This window comes from Natrix helvetica (assembly GCF_964273705.1).
Source record: "Natrix helvetica genome assembly, chromosome: 13".
Classification (NCBI taxonomy): domain Eukaryota; kingdom Metazoa; phylum Chordata; class Lepidosauria; order Squamata; family Natricidae; genus Natrix; species Natrix helvetica.
Window position 1 is genome coordinate 28,181 of NC_138557.1, and position 18,334 is coordinate 46,514.

An 18,334-nucleotide genomic window follows, 5' to 3' on the forward strand; every position below is an offset into this window, starting at 1 on the left:
CACCTTGGTGGAAACTATGTTAATTTTCACTGATTGCATCGCATGTAATGTTGCTTATAACTTTTATTTCATTTGCATCTCACTTTTAATCATGTATTTAAATGTGTTTTACTTTGTTATTTGAGAAATGTATTTCTTGGTTGAGTTTTCCTACAGTACATCCATAAATTATGTTAATGTAAATATAAGAACTGTCTGAAAATGTTCCATGACTAACATAATACAATCTTATTCCAAAGGAACTAATCAGATGAATCAGCAGGCTAGCATGATCTCAGAAACGTCTCTTCCGGCTCCACTTGGGACAGCAAAGTAAGAAAGGCTTGTTGTTGAGCATTTACAGTTGACCATTACTTCTGTTTTTAAAAATTACAGGGTTTGGTAACATTATTTTCCATGGACATTTCATATCTCCCTGGTAGGGGAGGGCTCAGTGATAAAATTACAATACAATTTCAGTGTTTGCTGTAATAATCAGTTCTTTGATAATGTCTTAACTTTGATCATCAGTAAGGATGTTTAAATACAGAAATAAATTTCAGTACAATAGAGATCTACAAAAGGTTCCCTAACTGCCTTTTCTTTAGCCCCTTAATGAGTGATGGCACAAATTCTGGCAGTGTTGGAAATCTCAGTGGCTCTATGCCAACAGCTGCACCACCTTCAAGTACCGGGGTAAGGAAGACCTGGCATGAGCATGTCACTCAGGATCTGCGCAATCACTTAGTACACAAACTGTAAGTATTAACCAGGTGAAGGCATAGCTCACTATAGGATATGATTAGTCTGTTAATTATGTTACGGTATAGTGCCGTTCCTTAGATTTGAGAATATAATATGAGAAACTGGATAGTTTCAGTAAACATTGATTTCTTCACTGTATGAAAAAGTATTTCATGGAAGAGGCTGTTTCACACATTTGTTCTACTTCCCAATTTCATCTTTTGTATCAGTGCCATCATCAAAGGTTTCAGTTGCTGCATATCATTCTGAAGGAAGAGTAGTTCTCACTGAATTTCTTAAGAGCTGGAGTTTTAAATGTATTTCCACTATACGCTATTTTCTTGCAGTGTTTCTAAAGGGAATTAAATCTTTTCTTTCTTTCAGCGTACAGGCCATTTTTCCAACTCCAGATCCAGCAGCTTTGAAAGATCGGCGGATGGAAAATCTGGTGGCTTATGCTAGGAAAGTTGAAGGCGATATGTATGAATCAGCTAACAGTAGGGTATGTTATTGATCTGAAAAAATAGTTTGATTATGTATGTCAAGTGCTGTATAATGCCACGTTTTTGAAAAAAATCTGTGTTAGGTACATTTGTCCATGAGCTTCCACTGCAGGGCTCTTCTAGGTGGTATAATGATTTAAAAGATTGCCATAGTTAGGTAACAACTTCAAGCTTCAGTGCTTAGAAAGAGTGCTTAAAAGGTTTCTTTCTCACAGGAAACATCTTCTAGGTTAAGTCTAGCATCTGAATCTACAAGAACATCTTCTCTAAAGTGAAGAAATCTTGGGATGTTACGTGTTTTTATGTTACTGTAGGAAACTAAAGCTACATACAATTTCTGTTAGCCCTTGAACAGGAGGCTGCCAGGAAATCCCAGAACAGGGGAAGTTGCCAGGAAAAGGAGCCAAGCTTGGTTCTTTATCTTACATACCTGTGTGAGAAGATTACATCTGGCCAGCAATTTATCGGGGCTTTTCATGATCTGCGTTGTCAAAAGCATTGCATCACAGACACGTAAAGCCCTTTGGGCTGTTGAGACCCTACCTGAAGTACTATGTACACTTCTGGGCACCACATTTCCAGAAGAGCTTTGACTGGTTAAATCAACTGTATTACATCAGCTTGCTCAAGCTGTCCATATGTTAGATTTAAATTCCCATCATCCCCCATTTTAGGCCGTAGGTGATCATATCAAGCATCATCTGGAGGATGATATGTTGCCTGTCTTCCATCTAGAGACTGTTGTGTCAAATTTCAGGAAGTATTTTTTCAGCTTAGGTACTCGGCTTCATGAGATGGCTGCTTCCAATGGTCACTATTCATGTACAAAAATGGATTCAGATTATAACTTCAATCTGTGCTCACCTTATCCTAAAATTCTCTTTTTTCAGGATGAATATTACCATTTATTAGCAGAGAAAATATATAAGATACAAAAAGAGCTAGAAGAAAAACGGAGGTCTCGTTTGCATAAACAAGGAATCTTGGGTAATCAGCCATCTTTACAAGCTCCTGGGTCTCAACCTCCTGGCATTCCAGCGGTGGCAGCAACTGTGGGTCAAGCGCAGCCTGTGAGACCTCCCAGTAAGTGATTCACTAAAAATAGAGAGCAAGAAACACCTTGCTACTTCTCCTTTTTATCTTTTTGCATTAAAAAATCCCATCTTAGCAAGTTTTAAAAAATGAAAATTTCTAAAACCACAGGGAAACAGGATCAAATTTGAATTTGCCTGTAGATTTATAACCATTTTCTGAAATTCTGAAGAGATGACATTTGCTGGACCTCCTCTTTTGGAAAGGAAATCTTGATGTTGTGCCTCCCTAGCATCCCTGAATAAATTTTTTAAGCAGACAATATGATCTTTTTCCAACATAAAGATGAAGATGAGCCTTCTCAGCACTTCCTTTCCAAATGGATTGCTTGACTTTCTTATGCATCACTCTGTTGCTGCCTTCAGGTATTATTGTAGGTAGCGCATGGCCTCATCTGAGGTGGAGGCTGAAGAGGTTTAGACCAGGTTCCCACATTGCTTATAGCTTCTGTTAGATGTTTGCTTAGTAGTGTGAGAAGCAAGATTTACCATCATGGCCCCTCCTAAAGTGTAACAGGTGTAGTGTGCAGGTTTGGTTTCATGGTGAGGGTGCTGGCCTAAAAACCAGGAGAGGGTGAGTTCTAGTCCCGCCTTTGGCATGAAAGCCGGCTGGGTGACTTTGGGCCAGTCTTTCTCAACCCAACCCACCTCACACGGTTGTTGTGGTGGGGAAAGTAGGAGGAAGAAGAAAAATTATGTATGCTTGCTGCTGTGAGTTACTTATAAAGTAACAAGGGCAGGATTAGGACTGTGGTGGCTCACATAAGATGCCATGCTAAGATGCCAAAGAGTGTTCTGTTTTATGAATAATTAATCATTTTTAAAACAGATGTTGCCTCAAATAATTCTAACGTAATTTAGAATTCTATCAAGAGTTTAACGTTCATTTATTCTTTTACAGATGGGCCTGTATCCATGCCAAGTGTGCCTCTGGGCCGTATGCAGGCCTCTCAAGGTATTTGACCTCCATTGATTCCTCTTTTACTCAGCATCTCTGCTGTGGATTTTGCTTTCAGCTAGGATACTCTACCTAACCTCTCCAGTTATGCTATCTATGCCAATAACATTCTATCCCAAGTCAATTTGCTTGATAATCTCACAGTAAGGTCTGGATTCTCTAGACCTCCAAATTTTACTTGGGAGTTCAGCTGAGGAATTGCAATTGAACAGTCCGTCAGCTCCTGGTGGAAAAGCAGACCGTCACAGCATTGTTAGTTCAGTTGTGCCAATTGTAGCTTTACCTAAAACGGGGAATTTCTGTTCTGTATCATCCCACCGTTAGTCGTCTGTGAGTGGTTTCATTCCCATATCTAGGACAGAAGCCTGACTGCTAAAGATCCAGTTGAATCCCACTTATGATCATTGGATTCCATTGGACTCCCACTTCCGTTGGGCTCCCACGTGTTCTCTCAAAGTGTCCTTTGTTGTTTCTTCCTGCTTGTTTACCTGGGCCAGGTTTTCCTGCCCGTTTGAGGTCTGAGCGGGGCTCGGACTTTGTGTGTCTAATGAGCTGTTTTGGGGGTACATTTTGCAGGAGTGAATCAGTTTAACTCCATGTCCATAGGGAATGCCCAAATGCCCCCAGCATCAGTCGGGCCTCGTGCGGCTTCTCCACTGAATCACCCTGTTCAGATGAACTCCATGGGCTCTGTTTCGACGGTTCGTATTATTTTATTTTTCTTTCAGTTTTTAGAATACTTTCAGAAAGTCAGCTATTGGTTGCTTTGCAGCCTTTCTAGTATTGTCTCATTGGAATTTTCAGTTAAGGCATTTTGTTGCAATATTTTCTGATCTCACCCAGCTCTCTATATTACACAAGAGAACCTGGGAAATATTCAGTGTAAGCCATTTAAAAGAGCATTGTGTTTGGTTCAGTGTTTCACTGCAAAGCCATTCTTCCTGTTGTAGTTAATATCTGTGCCTTCTGAAACCTGTGATCCAGAATCCTAATATAAGTAGATTGTTTTGTTTACTAGATGGCTCTGTCTCCTTCCCGAATGCCTCAGTCTCAAAATGTGATGGGAGCTCATTCTGGCAACCTCTTGGGTCAGCCTACCAGCCAAACCCAATTCCTGCCCCAGAATCAATTTTCTGCGTCTAGTGGAGTTTTGAATGTCAACAGTACAGCCCTAGGGAAGCCAGCAGCACAGGCTGGGGTAGTACAGGTACGTTTTGCAGTAAACCAAAATTTATTCGATTTTTCTGGCAAATTTGTTTCGATAATTTTTGGGTACATGTTTGCAAAATATGGTGTCTTTTACTAAATTCTAGTTCTGGGGAATGGATAGCACAATGGCTGTTGTTTGCACAAGAAGAAAACATGATGTATTTGTGTGTCTCAGTATGTGCACAAGAATTTGATGAATTTTTATATATCCTGTTAAGTGTAGGTTTTTCTAACAGGGTCAGCTTCCTGGAAGTGCTGTTCCTAATTCAGTTACCTTACTGGGATCACAAAACAATCAGCTCTCGTGCCCTCCAGTGAGCCAGTCACCCCTTCATCAAGCCGCACCTCCATTATCCACAGTGGCTGGAGTGCCATCTCTTCCACACCAAACCCCTCCAGGACTTACACCACCACAGTCAATTGTGTCTACCCAGCCGTCCACCCCTGCCTCCTTGTCAGGCCAAGCTCCCACTTCAGCTGCTGGCTCAGTTCCCAATGCCATGCAGATGCAAAGCACCCCTTCAGGGCAACTGGCAACACCAGCTCAGGTCACCCCTCAGCCTCAGACACCCGTGCATCCTCCATCTGTGCCCACCCCACAACCCCTGCAGCCGCAGCCACCACCATTGTCAACCCAAGCGCCCAGTACTCCGGTAAGTGTTTCATCTTTTCCCTGGCTGGGCTTTCTGCTGTCTTTCAATTGGAAGCTCCTTAGAAACCAAACAGCAAGTGAAGCAGCACCATCCAAACTTGTGATCTTGGGCAAAAGCAAGCAGTTTAATTTTTTTTTTAAGTAGACTGTTTGTACTTCATCCCGAATGCCATCAAAGGGCTGACAGAATGTGACTCTTTCCAGGCAACATTTAGTTGCTGCTTGCCATCTTTGATTGTTTGCCATAAAGAGCTTAATGGTGAATCCCTTTAATTGGTCACAACAAATGTTTTAGAATTAATTGGCAGGTGGCTCCATCTTGCACCTTTACATTTTATATCATCTACCATTTCTGAAATTTCCTTAAGAGCTCTAAATTGGACATTTACAAGATACAGATCTTTCTGCGTGTGTTGTTTTCCAAGGGCATTGTTGTGGCTTTCTTATGGCACACCAAAACAATTCCTCTTCTGCAAGTGCTTCACATGTACAGTACACAGAGCAATCCCTTCTTAAACTCTGCCACAATCCTTCAAATATATTATTAGGCAGCTTACAGTAAACAGGTTGGAAGGCAGATGGCTCTCTGATTTACGTTAACTTCCTATTGCGGATTCTAAGATGGGTAGGTAAAGCAGATTCACCATACAGAGATATTTATGGACAGCCATCTCAGTTTACTGTTGCAGATTCAGTGCCATTCTGTAAAGCCAGGTTTTCATATCTTCCTTCCTTCCTTTCCTCCTTCCCTCTTTTTCCAGCTATCCCAAGCAGCAGCAAGTACAGACAGTAGGATACCTACACCTGCTTCTGTTGCCAGTGCTGATGTCAGTGCCCAGCAACTTGGTCAGGAAACACAAACGCAAGAAAATAAACCAGAAGTCATGATGGAAAAAGCTGACTCAGAATATGTTGTGGCTCAGCTGGAGCCAAAACCAGAGGTAATTGAGAACCAAATCATCATCAGTAGATTAATAAAAGGCATGACCTACTCTTGCTTACTTGAAAAAATGGGTAATCTAGTAGGTTGCACTGGAGAAAAATACCCTACTTGCCCTTTGCTTTTTTAGTTGGAGGAGGACATATCGGGACCTGCAGGAACCAAAGAAGAAACTAATGGGGTAGATGGCAAGCAAGAGTCAATGGAGATAGAAGGAAAAAAATCAGAACTAAAAGAGGAGGAAGATGGGAACAGCAATGGCACCCTATTGCAATCTACATCACCATCTCAGTCACGGAAAAAAAGTAAGTCTGCATCTCTATCACTTTGGGATATTTTCTGGACAGCAAAACAGTCAAGCCTCTTGTGCAGGCAGGCCTAAGCCTTCCGTGCATTATCACTCTATTCCCAGTAAGATCAGCCATCCAGGCACCATGGAGAATGAGAAGCAGGACTAATAGATAGCTGTGGCTTGTCCTTAATCTCGGGAGGGGGGGGGGTGTATTTGGGTAGGATTGTATTTTTTTAGCTTTAGTTATCAGTTACTGATCCTTTCTCCAACAATATTTTATTTTATCTTTCTAAAGCTCCCTGAGCAAGGGGTCAGGGATTATTGCATTTTTTTTGTAATTAAATTTCTTCAATGAAATTTTGAAGACTAAAAAATTGCATGAGAAATGTAGAAATAACTTGTGGTTTATTGCATAAATTATTAGGTAAAATGCCTTGAATTATGGAAATTTAGGGCAGTGTAGAAGTGTTGGTATGGATGGATAATAAGGTTTTTATTTAACAGTCTTTAAACCTGAAGAATTGCGCCAGGCCCTCATGCCTACCCTGGAAGCTTTGTATCGTCAGGATCCAGAATCATTACCTTTCAGACAGCCTGTGGATCCTCAACTTCTAGGTATTCCGGTGAGTGAGTAAACAGAAGGAAATTAGCTGATTTCCTCTTGCCATGCATATTTCTATCCGTTAATTAGAACAGATTCCTTTTTCAATGCTTTTTCATTTTTCCCTTTGCCCTACACTTTCCCTTTCCCTTTTTCCTTTATTTTCCTATTAATTTGTATTGTATCTTTGTATTTTATATTAAGAAAAATTTGAAAGTTGGTAGGGAGCTATGATGAGTGTATGGTAGTAGACATACCGCATGGTTTGTAACAACTTGACATCCAGAAGACCAAGAAAGCTGTCAAAGGGCTCTGCAGAGTGCAGAGACTCTGGCATTATTTATTTTACTTTCTCTTTTCCTCTCAGTGAAAACCAGAACAGACCCATATCTTGATCTCTGTAAAAAAAAAAAAAAGATGTTCTTGAAAGTAGGCGAATTCCTGTGCAACAGTACTGCTCATTCCTTTGTGCTTTTCGAATTTGGTTGTTTGCTTGCAGACATTTTATTACCTAATTAGATTTTAATATTGGGTAATGAAACTTTGGATAATGAAACATCTTCAAACATCTAATGGGTGATAGAAAAATGAGAAAGGGGAGGGGGTCCTTATTGAGGTAGCTTGGATACCCTTTTCCAAGCTCAGAAATTGGCATGGGAACTGAGAAAAACCCCTCCTCTCCTTAGTATCATTCCCGGGGGAATCAAGAGAAGGATCTTTCAGAACTCTGGAAGCTTAATAAAGGCATGGATTGACTAATAAGCTCAGCTCCTTCTTTTTACAAACATGGACCACAATCTGGCCAGACCAGCCTACAATTCAGACTGTTAAACTGCAGATCCCCTAGGTTGAGATTAGATAGCTCACATGACCTACCCACGTTTTCCCGAAAATAAGATCCTGTCTTATATTTTTTGCCACCAAAAAAGGCACCAGGTCTTATTTGGGGGAGGGGGGGATGTCATCTACTTACTCACCTCACTTGGTGCAAGGCCAGCAAGGCTCTCCTGAAGACCTCTGCAGCCGATAACAGAGCTGATCAGGAAAGGCATCGTCAGCCAATAACAGTTCCGGATCGATCTGGAGCTCTGTATAAGCTACAGAGGCCTTCAGGAAAGCCTTGCTGGCTGCAGCAAAAGAAATGGGCTGAGGTGTGTGAAGCCTGGCTGCAACTATCCGAAGGTAAGTAGTAGGGCAGCTACACACACACACACACACACACACACACACACACACACACACACACATCCCCACCCTAGCTTAATTTTTACCTGTAAACCCTGGGGTCTTAATTAGGGCTTATTTTGGGGATAGGGCTTATATTGGGTTCAAGTGTAAAAATGAAGTTAGGACTTACTTTCTGAGTAGGTCGTATTTTCGGGGAAACACGGTAGCAGTGACTGGTTCCAGGAGTTCTACCAGCAGCTGCCCTCTGTTTCCAACTTCACCTGTTTTCTGCTGAAGAAAGTGGCGCATCTCCAGTTCTATCACCATCAAAACAGGAAAAGAAGTTTGCACACAAGACCAACATTTCTCTTTTTTCCTCTTTTCTCTCCTGTAATGGAGCCTTTCTCATTCCAAGAACTGCCATGCATTTTTGTCTAGTTTGTATTTCATATATCATTGAAAAGCTGGAAGCCATTGGAATAAGAACAGTTGTCTTCAGATTCCGCCCATAAAATCTTGAAGTCAGTTACAAGATTTTAGCTGCCAAGCTGACCTAACTGTCTATTGAGATTCACAGTCATCCAGGTCATGGTTGTCTCAAAGGTGCTTTTTCAAAAGGCAACTGGACTTTTTTGGTTCTTGCTTGAAGATGTTTTGCTTCTCATCTAAGAAGCTTCTTCAGTTCTTCGGCTGACCTAATGTATCTTTTTACTTTCTTTTTGTTTTTGCATTCAAAGGATTACTTTGACATTGTGAAGAACCCCATGGACCTTTCTACAATTAAACGCAAGTTGGATACAGGGCAATACCAAGAACCGTGGCAGTATGTGGATGATGTCTGGCTAATGTTCAATAATGCCTGGCTTTACAACCGCAAAACATCAAGAGTCTATAAATTTTGCACTAAGCTTGCAGAGGTCTTTGAACAGGAAATTGATCCTGTCATGCAGTCTTTAGGATACTGTTGTGGCCGCAAGGTGTGTTTGGTTTCATCCTATATATAAATACAAGTTTATTAACTGTGGAACAAATCCTGTGGAACTGTGGTTGCTATACATATAAGTGAAAATGTTTTAAATAAAACTAAAGTATTTTAATGCCATAAAAATCTGTCTTCCAAGCATTTTATATGCAATCTTAACTAAGGTATTTAGGATGTTTTGCTCATATCCTATTTATCTGATGTATTTTAACATCAAATATTCCAACTATTAATAGGAGGTTAAAATAGCATCCAACTCCTTCTTCGTATAATATTATTATAATATAAATGATTAATAATATTAATAATATTTTAGTAATATTTAGTAACCTCTGCATTCTTATTTGACCTTGTGCTTATTTATCAACTTTATTTGTTGCCCATCTTATCATAGGGTACCTCTGGCTGACCAATAAAAATTCTTTAATGATCTTAATGAACTACATGCTTGTTTCTAAATTTTACAGATTGCACTTATGTGAACAGAGTGACCCCATGACAGTAATTATTATTTATGCATATAGGGCAGGGGTGTCAAACTCAAGGCCCAGGGGCCAAATTTGGCCCACGGGGTACTTAGATCAGGCCCCCAGGGCCGCCCTGGAAACAATAAAGGACCGGCCTGCAGTGCTTCTGCCAGAAAAACAGGCTCCCGAGCTCCATTTCCGGCTGCCACTGCCTCCTGTAACCCTCTGCCAGTGAAAATGGAGCTCGGGAGGGCCATGTGCAGAGGGTTGCAGGAGGCCCTGGCAGCCAAAAATGGAGCTCAGGAGCCTGGCAGAACTCTAGGCAGAACTCTAGAGCCACCACAGGCACCCCCAACAGGAGTGACATAGAACTGGCCATACCCCCTGGCCATGCCCCACCCCCCAGCCCCCTCGAGGTCAAACACAATCCTGATGCGGCCCTCAATGAAATTGAGTTTGACACCCCTGATATATAGAGAGTTCTGTTCTATAGCAAACTCGTCTCTATACCATTTTTTTTTTTTTGTAGTACGAATTTTCTCCTCAGACATTGTGTTGCTATGGCAAGCAGCTGTGCACTATCCCCAGAGATGCTGCCTACTACAGCTACCAGAACAGGTGAGTCTTAGTGTCCTCTTGCCCAGGTCAGAACCAAAGGACTAAAATTTAATTTTGTGTGCTTGCCATTTTTTCCTGTTAGAATATGGAAGGAGTTTCCTCATATTAGAAAATGCAGTGACTTCTGAGACCACTCTCCATTATTTAGGAAATGGATGGAGGGGGGACGGACAGACAGAAACAATAAATTAATGTTGATTAGTTATTAGATGAACGCTTTCTCCTTCCCACAACTTGTCCATCTATGCTGTTATCTTGCTTTGTCCAATGTGTAAGAAAGCCTAATTCTACATTCCCTGCTCATGTCCTAACCTAAGGCAGGCTACAACACCGAGCTCTAGGCAGCTTGGAGACACCGTGTGGCTCTATGGGATGTCAAGCTCTCTGTGCGGGGGTTGAAATACTGTCTACCAAAATTCTGTAGATGTTGATTTTGAAAAAGATGGAATGTCCTGCAGTCCTCACATTGACTCTGAGGGCTGATTTTACCTAAATAGGAGGGTGCGACAAATACTTTGTCTCACTGACTATATGGGTGCGCTCTCAGAAACTTCTATTCTAGCAAGGAAAATGGGAGTCTTGCAAACAGAAACAAAAGAGTACTTCTAAAAATCTCAGGAAAAGAACATCTAAAGGGCCAGATGGTCTATGCTTGGCTTTGATACATATGTGGTTGGAATTCATTGCAATAGATTTGGATTTGGTCTGCTGTGATGACCCTCTTTGATAAAACATCTGAATAATCTTGGTTACTGGTGTAGTAGAATCAACCTTTAAGCAACCTTGCTGCTGCAGTTTTGGTACAAGATGATTATTAATGGAGGCATGCTTTAGCTTCCTGAGCCTGACTTTGGGGCTCATTTTTTAAAATCTTTGTACATCAGTCTTCGATATTTCTTTGTAAACTGAATAAGTTGGTTCAGCCGAATAATCTCTAAAAGTCTCCATTTTCACAAAAAGGCCATTGGTCATTGCTCAGCAAGTGCAAAATTTAATAGCATGGAGACTGGCCACCGTGTTACTTTGGGTTCTCGCTATTATTCTTTCATTGGGATGATCAGAACCTCTGTTGCTATTCTGAAGATACTCATGAGTGTCTATATCTTTTTGTTTTCTTCTTTTTAAAAATGTAACTTTTTCCTTGTGTTTTTTTGTTATTTTAGTTCAGCTTTTTCCATACATTTGCCAAGTTTGTCTTACATGGATACAATTTTGCTTCCAAATTTTCTAAAAGTAAAAATGTGGATCGGACTTATTCAAATACAAATTATACCTTTACTCATCTTTGCTTACCTTAAACCAACATTGGCTAAACTTCATACTAGTTAACAGAAAATGGAAACAAGTCTGTTTCAGTTTGCAAAACCTTAATATATCACTTCATTATGATGTATTATAATATAAACCATGTAAATAGTTCACAAACATTTATAAAATAAACATACACCGGAAAATGCTTTTTGGTTACATGTTTGTTTAAAGTATTAGCTTGATTTTGTTTATATAGTATGCATTTAATTTGAGCTATTGGCCACATTTAATATAACTTTCAAACACAGTTTTGTACAGTGGACAATATTAAAACTATTCCTATTTCTGTTGTATTCTTTAATATTGCGATAAACTTACTTTTGCTGCAATAAAATCGTCCTTAGTAACTGCTTGCTTTAAAGGATACCTAATGATTAAACAGAGGCTACCCCACAAGAAGCCTGGGATTCTGGAGCTCTCCTTTATCACCTGTGGAATGAGACCAAATGCTAACCCACACTTTGCCTTGGCTTTCTGCTCTGTGTTGTCTTGGTGTTTGTGTCTTACTACTTCTGTCTGTGCTGTTTGTCCTCTTCCCTCTTTTCTAACCCTTCCCTTCCCTCCCCCTCCTCTTTTCCTTTTCATTCTCCACACTGGCCCATCAATCAACAAACGACGCTCCCCCTTTCGTCTTGGTGATCTGCCCTGCTCTGATTGGTGGTTCCATTGCTTGGGTGGCTATGTGTTTTGATGGACCAGTTCACCCAAATATGGCCTTCTCGCTGACAGGTATCACTTCTGTGAGAGATGTTTTACTGAAATCCAGGGCGAAAACGTTACCCTGGGTGATGACCCTGCCCAGACACAAACGTAAGTATTTCAGTTTCTTACATGCTAAGTACAAAGTAAGGAAGAAACTGTTTCAATTACAGTGTAGGTATATCAAATGTAGCAGACCAACAGAGACCAACAGGCACACCTCCTCATACACTGCAGCCTTGTTTACATTTGCAGAAAATTCTTAAGCTGCCGCTTTGCTGCCTATGAGGTGCCTGCCCTCTAGATAGAATCTGGCTTCTTTAACCATTTCCTGGCATGGCAGCTGTCCAATTTCCATCCTCAATACTGAGCAACATTTCATGAATGTTCAGTTTAAACCGAGTCCCTTCGGGGAGAGGGGGCGGTCTAGAAGTCTAATAAACTAAACTAAAAGGAGTTCAATTCAAATCACATTCAGCCATGAACACATTGCATACCCTGCTCTCACCATCAAATTCTGGAATATATGGAGAATAAATAGTCCTGTCTGAAACATATTGTTAAAAATGAATTATTATGGGCAAAAAAGTCAATCAACCTTAGATAGCTTGTTCTCATAGTTATGGTGCTGAGGACCTTTTTTACTGATAATTATGAGTTTTTTGCTTCCCTGCTAGCATTGTTCAATTAATTTAATTGCAATAGTTTTTTAATGTTAAAAATTCAACTTGATTTGGGTTGATTCGTATAATTAGAAATTAGGAGGCAGCATTGTCTAAGAATACCAGGTGACAATCAAATTCCAGAGTGACCAACTTTATGAGAAACTCTTGAAGCATATGCAGCTTTATGGTTTGTAGCTGCCTTTTTAAACAGAAATATACTTATGGGTTATAATCTATTGGCCCTAATTTCTAATGTGTTTTTCTTTGCAGAACCATCTCAAAAGATCATTTTGAGAAGAAGAAAAATGACACACTTGATCCTGAGCCGTAAGTATAGTGTGATTCTATTGCAGCAGTAGCTGCAAATTGGAACTTCTTCAGATTTACGCAGTGTACAATAACTCATCCGGAAAAACTAATACAGAAAAAGTCTTTAAAAAGTAATTTAGAAATTACTTTTTTCTAAATCCGGTAATTTAGAAAGCAGTGTAATACTGAAACGTTACTTATTTAGTATGTCTGAAACAGCAATCTCATGCAGAAACATTTTTAACATTTTAACGATGTTGACAAACTATGTATTTAATATGTATTTTTGTTTCAAGGAAGTTAAAACTTCTTCTCTTACGTTGTTCAGTTTTGTTGATTGCAAAGAATGTGGCCGGAAAATGCACCAGATATGCGCATTACACTACGATATTATTTGGCCTTCTGGGTAAGTGGCTCTGAGAGCTGCCACGTTTTACTACTGTGAATATTTACTAAATATATTTGCTACCCATCTCACTATCAAGCAAATCCAGGCAGCTTACAACAGGAGAAAAATTTTAATATAATAATTTTAAAATGTTAAGATTAACATTAACAAAAAATTATCTAAGATTAAAAACTAGTATACCCTGGGGCGGAATGTTCATTTTGTATTAAACAAGTTTCAGAATTCTGTGTTGATGTAGGTGATTTGTAACAAAAATATCTTTGTTCTGTGGTTTTGGCAAAAATCTGCTCAGCATGCTTGTAATATGTGGTTGCAATGATGTTTTTAAATTCCCTTTGTTTATTTTATTGAAAGTGACTTGCTCCATCTTGCATTTGGGGCCTAAGAAATATGCAATTTTTACATATTAAATTTGTAGTCATTTCTAAGTAATTCTTAGAATTCAAGTTGCTCCTAAGGAACCACTTCGTTTTTAAACTACATTAGATATTAGGCTTTTGGGAATCGCATGGGTTTCCCACAGACTTTGGTTACATGTTTTTATGCAAGTGAGAAGGCACTTGATGAAATCTTGTCTGCATCTGAGAAAAGAGTCAGTCTTCTGTTGGCCATTACCTTTTATCAGGCCAGAGTGTCTCAGAATACTCTGGAGCGTTAAGGGCCATTCTGTGAATTTCTTAAATAATATAAATACATGCCAGGTTTAATGTAATGTCAGATTCCATGTATGTGATGCCTGTCACAATATGCCAAGGAAGTACAATTTGTTGTTGTGTGCTGCCCAAAGTCACACTCTTGTGAAGTGGGTGGCCATATAAAAATGCCAAATAAATAAATAAATAAGTAAAAGAAGTGCTGTTATTGCAGCAGAATGCAAACAGCCCTGTCCAACACCAATTCTTTGTGAGCATTGAACACAGATACCCAGCTGACAAGAACTTGCCTGTGGCAGTCTCTTTGACCAACTGCTCTGGGATGACAAAGAGCTCTTCCGGCCAGATCGTAAGGGAATGTTGAGCTGAGAATTTTAAATTGTCTGCTTCATCATCGCTTGGCTGAGAGATTTGAGCTACGTATGAGTCTTAATACTCCTTTCTGCCATCAGCCAAGTCCCTGGATTCAGCCTTGCAATGACATGTTCTGCCAGGGCAGCCCTACAAACCCTGTCATCCCAATCTGTATCCCTTATGCTGCTGAGGAATTAAGGTGGGCCCAGGGGCGAGAAGAAAAAGAGCCTTTCGGCACATTTTCTGTTTATGAAGAAAGTAGTATTTTATTAAGTATTTTTTTTCTTTTTTAAAAACCTTTTATAGTATTTTCAGCTTATGATACATTTATTAACTCTTTATTGTGTTTTAGTTTTGTGTGTGATAACTGCTTGAAGAAAACTGGCCGAACACGCAAGGAGAATAAATTCAGTGCCAAAAGTAAGTTTATGGCCTCCTTTATTGTATATTAATTATATTTAAACACACTTTCTTAATGCATATTTTAAAGAACCCCACTATTAATTGTTTAAATAATATTGTGGAAGGCCATACATATTTGGATTTTGTTTTGATTCAAATAAGTAATAGTAATGGAGTGAGAAAAATAACTCTATTGCAGATCTAAATATAAAGCAGAGTTCCACTGAGCAGCGCACCACTTTCCTCATTTCCCCAATAGAAAGGGGGAAACAAGGAATATTCCCGGTTTTAGAAACAGCAAACCTTGTAAAGTATTTGGGGCTCCTGCCTCCATATGGTCCATAAGAGCCGTGTGGCACAGTGGTTAGAATGCAGTATCCCACAGTCTGGAGATTAATCCTGATCACCTTAAGGTTGACTCAGCCTTCCCAAGATTGGTAAAAGGAGGACCCAGATTGTTAGAGGCAATATGCTAACTCTAAACCGCTTAGAAAGGTCTGTAAACCACTGTGAAGCGGTATATACATCTATGTGCTATTGCTATTCCGTGTTTCATGAATATAGCCACCTTTCCGCCCAATCTCTTTCTGTTCTTCCCTTCTTCCTCCCCACTTACTAGGGTTACAGACTACCCGCTTAGGGAATCATTTGGAAGAGCGTGTAAACAAATTTCTGCGGCGGCAGAATCACCCAGAAGCTGGGGAAGTGTTTGTGAGAGTAGTGGCCAGTTCAGATAAAACAGTAGAAGTCAAACCAGGAATGAAATCTCGGTGAGTTTTGCTTTTCTTTTAGTGGATTCATCTAATTACCATTACCAATTGACTGAATCCATTTCTCTATAATGTCTTTATTTGAGCATCCAAAAATTTTTTTTCTGGACATTGCCATTTTACATATATTCTGAGAATTCTGTCTGCATTATTTCAGAATAGGGTATTTTATACCTTGAGAACCAGAAAGCCTATTATGTTGTGTCCATGACAACAGTTAACAGGGAAGATTAGGATCAATTAGATTAGCTACAGAATTCCTGATGAGTATTTTGCTGAAAAACAGTTACAGTAGAAGCCATAACAGATGGATAAAAGCAATTGTTTTTGTTTCAACAGCAAGCTAGCTATATTCTAGAAAACATTGAAGCCATTGCTTCCCCTTTTCTCCCTAACCCTGTTTTAATACTGTAATGGTCATATCTGCTATGATCTTCTTTTTCTCACTCTTGTATGAGAATTGATTCTCATAACAGCCTAGCAGATAGAGCAGTCTTTTGCTTGGGAAAAGTTTTAGAAATGTCATTCTCAGTTCTCTTCGCTCTTTAAGGAAGAATTTTAAACAGCTGGACATTTTATGCCAAATGTAGGGCCCAAATAATTTTATATATCATAACAGCCTCTGGGTGGAGATTGTGTTTGCCACTTTCATCTATTATAAACCAATAATATGAAAATAAACCAATAATTAGTAAGGCTCCTTGAGAAGGACATTTTTTTCTAACATCAAATAATTAATTCCTCAGCTTTTTATCTTTTACCTTAAAATGGTGTGAATTTCTCTTTGTTGTAGATTTGTGGATTCTCGTGAAATGGCTGAGGCCTTCCCCTACCGAACAAAGGCTCTTTTTGCTTTTGAAGAGATTGATGGTGTGGATGTCTGCTTTTTTGGCATGCACGTGCAAGAATACGGATGGGATTGTCCACCTCCAAACACAAGGTCTTGCTTTGCTTCCTTCCAAACAAAGGAAGGATTCTGGTTATTCAATCTCACGCCAAGCTGTCTCACATAATTCTAGTTGTGGGGAAAATTAGATGAAGTGCTTTCTATTTGTATATCATTTTATTGCCTGCCTCGGTCTTGAAGGACATGAGGCAGTGTATAAATCTGAAGCGTAAATAGGTAACAGTACATCAGTAGGAAACAGCAAGCCAGTCTGGTGTCAGTCATGCCAGACAATCCACTCCCAAACATCTTTGGAAGGCCATGAAAGTCTCCGCGTTCCCCATTGGGGAACAGGCTGTTCCAGCGGAGACAAGCCACATAGAATGACTGTTATTATGTCCTATCCCTCTGAAGGACTTTTGGCAAGCCAAGAGTGGGAAAGGTGTCTCCTAGTTAGCCAGGCCTCAAGCTACATAGGTCCTTGCAGGTGGTGACCAGCAGTTCAAATTTCATTCAGAAACAGAAGCATTTACCAGAGTGATAAAATGTGGCAATTCCGGAACAGCCTAATAATTGGGAGGGCTGCTGCATTTTCAGTCAGCTGAGATTTCCAGATGGTCTTCAGGGGCAGCCCTATGTCAGATGAATTACAATAATCCAACTAGATAGGATATGAGCTTCTGAAGGAAAGGCAGGATAGCAATAGTAATAGCGCTTACAACACCGTTTCATAGTGCTTTACTCTCAGAAGTTTACAAAGCGGTTACACTGACCTTGCAAGGATGGAAGGCTGAATCGACCTCGAGCCTGGCAGTTTGCCTGCAATATTGCATTCTAATTGCTGTGCCACAATTATTCAACCACTGAGTTTTCTTTCCTTTTTATCACAGGCGTGTGTACATCTCCTATTTAGACAGTATCCATTTCTTTCGCCCAAGATGCCTCCGGACTGCTGTTTATCATGAAATCCTTATTGGGTATCTGGAATATGTCAAGAAATTGGGGTGAGTGTTCTGCCAGGACCTTTTAGCAGTGGAGATCTTGATGGCCCTGACTTAAATATGACGGGCATTCCTCTGAGTGGAAACAGGTGAAATTTGTTATATACCTCTAACTTCTTCAGGATCAGTCGGGACATTTTCCTTGCACTGGGGAATGGAAAGCCAATGCCAAATGAGATTGGAAAAGCATAGTTGAGAGGCCAGGGAAAGATGTCAGGGGATACTAATTTCATAGTAGACATATAAGCAGGCAGGGAACTGTCTTTTTCTCTGTATGTGTCTTGATTCTCCATTCGTCAAAACACATTCATTCACCCAACCTTCCTTTCTGATTTACACATACTTTTTCCAACTCAGCTTCCCCCTTCTGATGCTGTAGCAGCCATTCACATTGATGCAGGTATTGTGCTTTCTGTGGAGAGGTACAAAGCACTCACTGCAAGCAGAGTGAAATGAGCGCAGTGTAAGTTAGACATTAGGAACAAGATCAGTCACTTGGAAAATTGCTTTTTGCTGTCTTCCTCCTTTGATCTCATTGGATTATCTTGATTTCCCTGCAGCAAGCTACAGTGAGAAGGGGAAGGGCAGGGAGAGGCGGACCAGCCAGAAATGCAGACCTCAACACTCCTGTCTGTCCTGTAGACTGTCAGTTCCTAAACACTTCATAGTAGT

The 18,334-nt window shown here is 40.1% G+C and overlaps 1 protein-coding gene across 3 annotated transcripts in view; it reads left to right on the plus strand.

The window, feature by feature from the left end:
- Positions 1 to 18,334, plus strand: part of CREBBP (CREB binding lysine acetyltransferase) — a 41,895-nt gene that overhangs the window by 15,854 nt on the left and 7,707 nt on the right. For 2 of the 3 annotated variants that reach the window (XM_081965571.1, XM_081965573.1), the window contains exons 7-26: positions 240 to 312; positions 588 to 737; positions 1,108 to 1,225; positions 2,117 to 2,309; positions 3,219 to 3,272; positions 3,852 to 3,976; positions 4,294 to 4,482; positions 4,721 to 5,137; positions 5,898 to 6,077; positions 6,207 to 6,381; positions 6,873 to 6,991; positions 8,874 to 9,113; positions 10,115 to 10,203; positions 12,244 to 12,324; positions 13,149 to 13,205; positions 13,516 to 13,593; positions 14,956 to 15,023; positions 15,625 to 15,775; positions 16,569 to 16,715; positions 17,552 to 17,665. In XM_081965571.1, the coding sequence (XP_081821697.1) occupies positions 240 to 312; positions 588 to 737; positions 1,108 to 1,225; positions 2,117 to 2,309; positions 3,219 to 3,272; positions 3,852 to 3,976; positions 4,294 to 4,482; positions 4,721 to 5,137; positions 5,898 to 6,077; positions 6,207 to 6,381; positions 6,873 to 6,991; positions 8,874 to 9,113; positions 10,115 to 10,203; positions 12,244 to 12,324; positions 13,149 to 13,205; positions 13,516 to 13,593; positions 14,956 to 15,023; positions 15,625 to 15,775; positions 16,569 to 16,715; positions 17,552 to 17,665 (2,818 nt within the window). The remainder of the gene's footprint in view (positions 1 to 239; positions 313 to 587; positions 738 to 1,107; positions 1,226 to 2,116; positions 2,310 to 3,218; positions 3,273 to 3,851; positions 3,977 to 4,293; positions 4,483 to 4,720; positions 5,138 to 5,897; positions 6,078 to 6,206; positions 6,382 to 6,872; positions 6,992 to 8,873; positions 9,114 to 10,114; positions 10,204 to 12,243; positions 12,325 to 13,148; positions 13,206 to 13,515; positions 13,594 to 14,955; positions 15,024 to 15,624; positions 15,776 to 16,568; positions 16,716 to 17,551; positions 17,666 to 18,334) is intronic. The other variant, XM_081965572.1, reaches the window with a different exon arrangement.